General features: G+C 40.1%; 1 protein-coding gene and 1 pseudogene across 5 annotated transcripts in view; both read left to right on the forward strand.

Annotated features, from left to right (window-relative positions):
* Positions 1–5683, forward strand: part of FOLH1 (folate hydrolase 1) — a 59176-nt gene extending 53493 nt beyond the window's left edge. For 3 of the 5 annotated variants that reach the window (XM_004390480.1, XM_004390479.1, XM_004390482.1), the window contains 2 exons: positions 4690–4782; positions 5381–5683. In XM_004390480.1, the coding sequence (XP_004390537.1) occupies positions 4690–4782; positions 5381–5570 (283 nt within the window). In that variant the 3' untranslated portion in view covers positions 5571–5683. The remainder of the gene's footprint in view (positions 1–4689; positions 4783–5380) is intronic. The other 2 variants (XM_023725369.1, XM_004390481.1) reach the window with 2 other exon arrangements.
* A 2312-nt stretch (positions 5684–7995) lies between these two features.
* On the forward strand, positions 7996–9539 carry LOC111819206 (upstream-binding factor 1-like protein 1; annotated as a pseudogene).
* The last annotated feature ends 1208 nt before the right edge of the window (positions 9540–10747 follow it).

A 10747-nucleotide genomic window follows, 5' to 3' on the forward strand; every position in this document is an offset into this window, starting at 1 on the left:
GCCAATCGACAAATGACGGTCCCGAAAGCTTGACTCCATCCACATCATTAAGCTCAGCTGAATCCTGTCAGCCATGGGTGACCCTGCTGGTGCTTGAATACTAGTGGCATAGCTTCCAGCATCACAGCAACACACAAACCCCCACAGTACGACAAACTGACAGACACGTGGGGGAATAGATTTTTAGTAGTGTATTATTTACTTTCCATGTTTTTTTTTTCCTTATTTTCCCTGTTGTTAATTTCTAGCTTCATACTGTTATGATCAGAGAAGATGGTTTGTTTGATTTCAGTCTTTTAAAATTTACTGAGACTTGTTTTGTGTCCTAGCACATGGTCTATTTTGGAAAATGATTCATGTGCACTGGAGAATAATGTGTAGTGTTCTGACACCGGGTAGAGTGTTCTATTTATGTCAGTTAGGTCCAATTGCCTTATGGTTTTATTTAAGTTCTCACTGTCCTTGGTGATCTTCTTTTTAAGATGTTCTGTCTATAATTGAAAATGGTTTGTTGAGGTTCCCTACTATTGTGGAGTTTTCTATTTCTCGTTTCATATTAGTCAGTATTTGTTTCATGTATTTTGTTACATTGCTGTTAGGTGTATACGTATTTATAATTGTTAGGTCTTCTTGCTGGATTGACCCTTTTATCATTATGTAATATCCTTCTTTATCTCTTGTAATAGATTTTGATTTAAAGTCTAGTTTATCTGATATCAGGATGGCCACTGTGCTCTTTTTTATTTACTAGTTGCGTGGTATGTTTTTCTTCGTCCCTTATTTTCAGTCTGTTTGTATCCTTATGTCTAAGTTTTGTTTCTTGTAGACACCAAAATAATGGATCTTTTTTTTTTTTAAATCTTCTCTGCTACTATCTGCCTTTTATATGGGGCATTTAATCCATTCACATTTAAGGTTATTACAGAAAACAAAGTGTCTCCCTCACTCATTTTGCTATTTGTTTTTTGAGTGTTTTGTATCTTCTTTATTTTTTTAATTCTGAATTTTTCTGTTTTTTGTTTGTATTTGACTGCTTTCTTATGATGAGCCTTTTTGCTAACTTCCTTCTTTCCTTCTGAATGTTTCTTCTAGGTTATTTCTTAGCCGTTGCCACATAGGTTATATTACACAACTTACAATTGCAACAACGTTTAACATATGAACAACAGTTAATATACAACCTTAACAGAATAAATCTACTCCTGATATGCTCCTCCCATCCACATTTCTGTTGGTGTGTCTCCATGAACATCAATATACAGCCTATATTCGATGAGTTGGAGAGCCCTGGTGGTGCAGTGGTTAAGAGCTCAGGCTGCTAACCAAAAGGTCAGCAATTTAAATCCACCATCTGCTCCTTGAAAACCCTATGGGTCAGTTCTACTCTGTCCTATAGGGTCACTATTAGTCGGAATCAACTCGTTGGCAATGGGTTTGGTTTGGGTTTTTATTTGACGAGTTTACTTTGTACTTTTTTCTTACAAACTTGATGTACTGTTTGCTGGCTTTGGTTATTGAGTTTATTCCCTGAAAGTATCATATATTTAGTCCTTATTATTGCCTGTATTTTTTGAGGTTTTTTGAGATCTCTCTCTCATTTTTTGTTCATTTTTTATGATGTGTAGATATGAGTATTTATTTAATGCTCTTGCCTTTGCATTTGGAGTACTCCCTTGAGTAATACTTGCAGAGCTGATCTGGTGGTGGCAAATTCTCAGCACTTTTGTTTGTTTGGGAGTGTCTTGATTTTCCCATTGTTTTTGAATGACAACTTTGCTGGGTAAAGAATTCTTGCTATCAATTGTTTTCTTTCAGTATATGTTGAGTATATGTTATTTTATATATGTTGCTCAATTGTCTTCTAGCCTCTAGAGTTTCTGGGAGAAATATGCACTGATTCTTATGAAAGCCCCTTGGTATGTTATATTGTTTTTCTCTTGCTGCTTTCAGAATTCTCTCCTGTCTTTGGTTTTCAAGAATTTTGTTAGGATATGGCATGCAGCTGATCTTTTTGTGTCTCTTTCAGTTAGGGTTCATGTAGCTTCCTGTATTTGCAGACTTGGTTCTCTCTTCAGGTCTGGTAAACTCTCTCTGATTATCTCTTGGAAAATCATTTCTATGTCTTTATTGTTGTTATGGTGCTCTGGGATTCCAATAATTCTAATGTTAGATTTCTTAATTGAATCCATATTTCCTTTTGGGTTTGTCCTCTTTTCTTTGTTCTTTTCTTTTATCTTTTAGTGCATTTATTCTGTCTTCTGTCTGTTCAATTTTATTGTTGAGTGTTTCTCTTGCTTTCTCTAATTCATTTGTTTTATTCTTCAGTTCTGGTAGTTCTCTTGGTTTATTATTATCATTTTTTTTGATGTTTTTGATTTTTACATCAAGTCTCTCATTTTGTTCCTCCATTTGTTTCCTGATCCCTGCTATTTTTTTCTGTGTGCTTTTTGCTTTCTTTAAGCATATTTAGCACCATAGTCTGAAAATTATCAATTCTTTGCATTATTCTAGCTTCCATAGGAGAAATTTTCTCTTAATGCTTTGCTCTTGACTGGTCCTTCTTCTGTGATTTTTACTATTTTTTGTTGAATATGGGCCACTTTGTTACCTTTTTTTTTTTTTAACTTCAAATATAGTATTCTTGTTTTTGTGGGAAAATTTTCTTATTCGATGCCTGGGTGATGCAGGGTCCAAGAGCCTGACTGCCAACTGAAAGGCCAGGGCCCACACTCACCAGCCGTTTCATGGGAAAAAGATGTAGCAGCCGGCCTCTGAAAAGACTCACAGCCCTGGGAACCCCACAGAACAGTTCCACTGAGCCTCATGGTCTCTATGAATCAGAATCAACCCAGCAACGGCTGGCTTCATATCTTCTCCTGAGAACCACTAGAGGACACTCATATCCTTAGTTTTTTTTTCAGTGCTAATTCAGGAGTTCTGGATGCTTGATCTCTGGAATTCAATACCCATGCATTGGGGGGAGGGAGGGTTTAGCTGTTCGCAGATGGTGATGTAAGTGGTGAGGCTTGAATTTCTTGTGGGGAAGGTGGGGAGCTGTTTGTATTTCCCTCACAGGTGCACCTGTACAGGCTCAACCATGGTGTCCTGCTGCGGGTCATCTCCCTCTGTGACATCTCTTCAGTCCAAAGTATTCCCATTGTACTGTTGCCCTTACTGTTCTTCTCCGTCCTAGTGTCCATCTGTCTCACATCTCATTGAGATTCAACAGCACTCTCTTGCAGAGACATGGTCTCCCTTTACCTCCCGTCCCCCACCCCTCACCCTCTAGTTTCAAGGCCTGTGAATTCCCATGGCCAATTCACACTGCTTTAAAACAATTGGGCTACAGCTTCCTCAGGTTAGCTCCTTTTCTGTGTTCCCTGTTTGGGGTGTTACCCAGCCCCATCTCAAAGTGGCTGCGATGAGGGAGTGCTCCCAGTTTCAGCAGGTAGATTCTCCCACCTTCTGTGCCATCTCTGCTCCTCTTTTCCCCTGCTTCTGGACTCACCCTCACTTTCCAGTAACTCAGCTGCCTCTCAGTGTTCTAAGATTTCAGTCTGTGCTTGTTTTTATTCTTTGTTCGGTGGATTAGTTGCTGGGGGAGTAAATGGGAGCCTCTACTCACTTCACTATCTTGCTCCACCCCCCTCATACTTCAACTAAACTCTCCTTTTCTCAGAGTGTACATTATTTTCTACCACTTGCTGATCTCATTACCTCCAGAGGGAGAGAGGTGTGTGTGTTCAGGTGTGTGTGTATCCAAATGGATTTTTTGTTCCTAGCCATGTTTTGGAAACCGTAGTGGCATAGTAGTTAAGAGCTACAGCTGCTAACCAAAAGATCAGCAGTTCGAATCTACCAGGTGTTCCTTGGAAACTCTATGGAGCAGTTCTGCTCTGTCCTATAGGGTTGCTCTGAGTCAGAATGAACTTGACAGCAACGAGTTTGGTTCTTGTTTTGGTTCGCCATGTTCTGTTAATTTGATTCAGAATCCTCTAACATTTTACTGAAATTATCTTTCATTCAGTTGTCTCTTTTGTTAGTATATGTGAACTGTTCACAGGTAAAGTCTGTGCTTAGTTTACCTTTATACTATCACAAAACCTGAGTTTGTGATGCTAAATAAATGATGCTGAAAGTGCTCAAATACAAATCATGGGGATTTTAGTTTTTCTTATTTTCCTTTCAACACATAGTGCAGCTGAAAGAAGTAAAAACCAAACAACCAAATCCAAATCGACTCAATGGCAATGGGCTTAGTTTGGGTTTTTATTTTTTTGGTTTTATATTTAAAATACTAAGGTTTATCAATTAATTATTATTTCAATGTAAATAAAGATTACTAACACTTCTTACCTTCCATTGGCACATGTAACTGTTTCTGTGGTTTTATAAGCTTAACAGAATAGTATGTCATGGAATTTTAAAATACAGTGACTATATGTATTTTTTTTCTTAATTTGTGTATTATGAGAATTTAAAATATATTTGCTAAGTCTGCTTCCATAAAGATCACAGCCCTGGAAAATTATGAGGCAGTTCTACTCTATCCTATAGGGTCTCTATGAGTTAGAATTGACTCTATAGCAACAGGTTTAATTTTTATGTTTAGTTTTGTTTTGAATTTTTGATTTCCTTGTAGTGCACAGATTTTCATGAAGTTGTAACTGTAGTCATTTACTTTTTCAGCCCAATGCTAATGAGAATTATGAATGATCAACTAATGTTTCTGGAAAGAGCATTTATTGATCCTTTAGGGTTACCAGACAGGCCTTTCTACAGGTAAGAAAAAAAAATGACATTATAATATTTTTTTCTCATTGTTTAGCTCTGTGAAGAGAATATCATAGTTGATTCCTTGAAAGCAAATAGAAAATTTAAAAATATATATAGTAAATAATATATTGTTCATATTATATAATATGATTCTTACATATTTTCATTTTTAGCATTTATGCTTTGTTCCTTGTTATAAAAAATATGTTTATTGTACAAAATACAGAAAATCAAGAAAGCCACAGGAGAAAATAATAATCTCCCCAGTCCCATCAGTCAGATATAAAATCCTGTTTATATTTTGTTTATATAATTTTAGCCCCTCTCCTCTTTTAAATGTATATATGTTTATATATAAACATGTGTATAAGTATGAAAAAACATACTGTATTATGCTCTATTTACTCACTTTCCTAACAATCAATTAATACATATTTCACAGACTCTTCTTTGGATATGGTTGAACTTGGAAGCTTAATTGACAAGTGGCACATTAAAATAATACAGTTAAGGAATATGCAATCCAGGAATTGCAGAGTGCTCTTGTTTTTCTCTTATGTATCATCTGGACAACTGATAGACAGCAAACTCTTTCTGTCAACAGGCATGTCATCTATGCTCCAAGCAGCAACAACAAGTATGCAGGGGAGTCATTCCCAGGAATTTATGATGCTCTGTTTGTTATTGAAAGCAAAGCGGACCCTTCCAAGGCCTGGGGAGAAGTGAAGAGACAGATTGCTATTGCAGCTTTCACAGTACAGGCTGCAGCAGGGACTCTTAGAGAAGTAGCCTGAGAGGGTTCGTTTGAGAACCCATACTGAGTTGATGAATTACTCTGAAAGAATCATCCTGGGCATACTGATAGACTAAAAAAAAAATTGGTTATATGTATATTACATTAATATATGTGTTAATCTTAGCATTCATTTTTCTTCTCCCTATGGATCTAAAGAAATGGCTAGTTTTTAGTTCTATAATTATAAAAAGTTATTCTAAAGTTGAACTAGGTGTTAAAACTAAGATCAGCCTAATATAGTAAAATACTTATTTGGCATATCAGGGAGTCAGGTCTAACTCAGTCCTTCCAAATGTATCCATGTAGTTTCATACATAGCGAATATCAGTGTGTGATAGAGCACAAAGGAGAAAATGCACAAAGCTGCTCCAGCCCAGAGACCCCCAGGTCCTGCCTGGCCACCCATGGCTGAGAGAGTCAGTATCTTGGCACACTAGTTGAGAAGCTGTGATCTAATCACATATCTAGTAAACAGAGTTACTTTACACCTTAAGGGATAATTGCTTAATTGCTTTTTTTAATTAAGAAATGTATCATTTATAAAAAAGTGTGTGTGTATATATGTGTGTGTGTGTGTGTATATATATATATGCCTTTAGCTGTGTTCTCTAGAGAAGCAAAACCAGTGAAGTGTATAAATATACATATCTGTACATATATAGAGAGAGAGAAAAAGCTCAAGTGCTTGTAGAGGCTGGAAAGCCTCAAGTCCGAGGGTTAGGCTGGAGGCTTCTCCTGACTCACTTAGCTGCAGGGGCTGACAAACCCATGATCCAAAGGTCAGACAGCAGACCGCTGGCTCACAGGATGTGGAGGCTGGTGAATCCCAAGATCATCAGGTAAAACAGCAGGTAAGCTGTTAGCTCAAGTCCCAAGAACAGGAGGTCATACGAACAGGGGCCAGCTGCAGGATTCAGAGTGTGCAAACCCACAAGGTTTGCCAGAAAGTCCACCTATATGGGATGCAAGTCGCACCCCCAAGGAAACTCCCTTTCAACTGATTGGCTGCTCATAACAGATCTCATCATGGAGGTGAGTACATTATAACAGATCTCATTATGTAAGTGATTACATCATTACTTATCTGCCAGACTGCATCATAACTGTCAAACCACTGAGAATCATGGCCCAGCCAAGTCGACACACAACCTTAACGATCACAGTCCATCCCTTGTCAACTTGGCATCTGTACACATCTCTAAATAAAGACAATTATAAAGTCATACCTGCGACTAACATGATAACAACTAACACGTGTACAACCAAAAACGCATTAGCCCTGTTAACATCTTATATTTTATAAGTGAAGAAAACAAAAATATTTGATGAGTAGAACTGCCCAATAGGGTTTCCAAGGAGTGGCTGGTAGATTCAAACTGCCAACTTTTGGGTTAGCAACTGAGCTCTTAACTGCTGTGCCACCAGGGCTCCAATGCACACATTCAAGGAAGAAATACTCATAATAATTACAGTCCTCATTTCTGCAACTGGTCACGTGGTCATAGCTGTTGTTTACAACTGCCTTCTTCTACCACCCATTCCGAATTCCCTTTACCCTCAGCAAGCACCTCAGCTGGTTGTGGTTCTTAGCCTGGTGAGGTGACACAAACTTTTATTCCTGAAGGGTCTGGGTCATTAGTAGTCATGCTGGAATTAGGCTTCTGTAGTTTTCCATTGAATTTAATCACAGGGCATGTTAGTACTAAGAAATGCCCTAAGGGTTCTCCTGTATTCCTGACATACCGTTCTTTACCTCCATTATGTAATATAAATCTGATTTCTTCTTGGTAATTAGGATCAGTCACACCAGCCAATACAGTAACTCCCTTCTTGTTGTTCCAGGGGCATGAGGAGCCCAAAGTGGCTGGTGGCATTCTTAACTTTCAGTTAAGACCTCTAAACCTGCAGAGCATAGAGTTACAGGGGCAGGAAGCAAAAATTTTGCAAGTGGATCATTAGGGGTGATAGTGAGTGGTGCCATTCCCATTTCTACCTCTTTATTACTGACCCATGCCTCCTGGCTATCGAAAAAACAGCACCATATATTGGTTTCTGGTTTAGAGCATATACAGCCTCCTGGAGAACATTGCCCCAACCCTGGAAGGTATTGTCACCTAACTGGCTCTGTAATTGTGTCTTTAGAGGGCCATTCCATTGTGCTATCAAGCCAGCTGCTTCAGGATGATGGGAACATGGTAAGACCAGTGAATTCCACAAGCATGGGTCTATTATGCTCTTCATTTGCTATGAAGTGAGTCTATTGATCCGAGATGATGCTGTGTGGGATACTATGATGATGAATAAGGCATTCTGTAAGACCACGGGTGGTAGTTTTGACAGAAACATTGTGTGCAGGGAAGGAAAATCCGTATCTAGAGTTAAGTGTCTATTCAAGTAATAAAAAAAATGTTGCCCTTTCCATGATGGAAGTGGTCAAATGTAATTAACCTGCCACCAGGTTGCTGGCTGATCACCTCAAGGAATGGTGCCATATTGGGGACTCAGTGTTGATCTCTGTTGCTGGTAGATTGGGCACACAGCAGTGACTGTAGCCAAGTTGGTCTTGGTGAGTGGAAGCCCATGTTGCTGAGCCCATGCATAACCTCCATCCCTGCCACCATGGCCACTTTGTTCATAAGCCCATTGGGAAATGACAGGAATGGCTGGGAAAAGAGGAAGACTAATTTCCACAGAACGCATCATTGTATCCACTTGATTGTTAACATCCTCCTCTGCCAAGGTCACCCTTTGGTGAGCATTCATATGAGACACAAATATCTTTACCACTTCGGCCCATTCATAGAGGCCTATCCACGTACCTTTTCCCCATAAATCCGTGTCATCAATTTTCCAATCATGTTCCTTCCAAATCCCTGACCATCCAACCAAACCACTGGCCACAGCTCATGAATAGTATGCAGTCACACATCTGGCCATTTCTCCTTCCAAGCAAAGTGAACAACCAGGTGAACTGCTCAAAGTTCTGTCCATTGGTAAGATTTCCCTTCACCACTGTCCTTCAGGAAGTTCCAAGAAAGGGGCTGTAGTGTGGCTGCTGTCCACTTTCAAGTGGTACCTTCATTTTGCTCAGAATCATTTGTAAACCAGGCACATGTTTTCTCTTCCTCAGTCAACTGATCTTGAGGAACTCCCCATGAAGCCATAGGTACAGACTGGGAGAGGGCAGATAATGTGACACAAGTGAAGACCACGGGCATTTGGGCCACCTCCTCATGCAACTTACTTGTGCCTTACTGGCTCCATTCAGATCTGAATCTCATCCAGAACTGCAAGAAATCTGATGTCCCCAAGAGGCGCCAAACTCAAATCCAAAAGGGTTCTCAGGGAAATGTGAACAAATTGGGATCTTCTCTGGAGACTGGTGACTTTTCCAAGGAGGTGAAATTCCACTGAAAACCCAAGAAGGACCCCATGAATGGATACCACAAGTTCTACCAGGATTTGTGGTCGAGTATGGAGCTGCAACATGTGCCCATGACAGAGCGCACGGTGGAGATTGGTAGACGTTGGCAGTGCATCCCACAGACCCTGAAGGACCATTACAAGAGCCTGGCTGAGGAACTGCAGAAACAGTACAATGTTGACCTGGATCTCTGGCTCAAGCGCCTGTCTCCAGAGGAATATACAGAATACAGAGAGGCAACCTATTCTAAGGGTAAGAATATGAGCAAATTCAGACAGATGTCTCTGCAGTCCCTGTCAGTGAAGGGCCTGCAAGAACGGCTTGGAGAGGAGCAGTAGCTACAGGTTCCAGGCAGATTCACCAGAGACTATTCAGGTCAATCATCAACCTTCACAGAGATCTGGAGAAAATAAGAAGGAAGATGGGGAAGAGGAGGAAGTCAGTGACTCCTCAGCCTCCAGCAGTGAGGATGAGGATAGAGATAAAAGCTCTAAAGACAGCGACTCCAGCACATCTTCCTCAGAAGACTCTGACTCCAACTGAGCAGGACCCAAAAGAGAGAGAAATTCTCATGTTGCCTTCCTATTTTTCTTCTTTCCTTTCCCTTCCTCCCCTCAATACAAAGTAGGAGAGGTTAGCAGGAAAGGAACTTGTTATTGGGGGCAGGGGTGTCCTTCTGGGAAAATAACTATAAGACTGAGCCAGCATTGAAACTCCATGTAATTAAGGCTCTTGGAACATACAATGAGATGACTGGGCAGTGGGGACACTCTAGATTAGACTGAATATTCCTGAAATGTGAAGTTTTGTTCTCATCTTCTGCCTGCTAGAGTTGGTAAGAGGACACGCATAAATCTGTGACCTCTACCTTTTCTGTTGAGCTCTCTGAATTCCTGCACTGCAATTGGTTTGAGAAATATTTGATGGGAGGTAGGATGGGTGCCTTTAAGAAAATTGCCCAACTCCTGGGATCTCTGTCACCCACTCCCTGAGGGAAGGAGTTGGCCATTTTCAATCCTAGTAGTTGGCAGAGTCACGAGGGCAGTAGTGATTATGTCTGTATATTTAACTCATAGCTGTTAATGATATTTTTATTTCTGAATTCAAAAAATAAAAATTAAAAATAAGAACTTAACTGTTTCATTGAATGAGCTCCTCCATACAATCGGTGCCCTCTAACTTTGGGCACTGGTTTTCCAGGCAATGTGCGCATTTATTCTGGGCGGATATCCCATCTACTTTCTGCTGCTCCAGGTGCAAGTGAATTTCACATTCACCATACTGTGTATATATATATATAATTCTCCTGTTGGTGTCCTGCCAGTATCTCGGTTCTTCTGTCTCTACTGCTGATGTTTCTCTGCTACTGCCTCTTGCTGTCTTGCTGTCTTCAGTTCTGTAGCACTCTCTATGTCTCCTGGGCCTGGGAGGGTCTTAGCACAGGGAGCTGAGGTCCAAAGGACGTGCTCCCCTCCTGGCTATTCTTTCATGGTGGTTTTGAGTTTTTCTCTCTCCTGCCTTTGGGATATTTCATTTTAAGCCTAGCAGTATGGAAAAACTGACTGATCCCCTTGGTGGACCACAATTAACTTATTTGCACAGTCCCACCCAATCACTTAGGCGGGAGTTACAACGCCATGGCAAGAAAGGCCGAACAAATGTCATGCATCACGTAGTGAACAACAACAACAAATAAATTGAGATTGACTGATTCTTCTTAAAAATGAGCCTCAGAGAGGGATGATTGAGCA

This window comes from Trichechus manatus, unplaced genomic scaffold (genome assembly GCF_000243295.1).
Source record: "Trichechus manatus latirostris isolate Lorelei unplaced genomic scaffold, TriManLat1.0 scaffold00302, whole genome shotgun sequence".
Taxonomy (NCBI): Eukaryota; Metazoa; Chordata; class Mammalia; order Sirenia; family Trichechidae; genus Trichechus; species Trichechus manatus.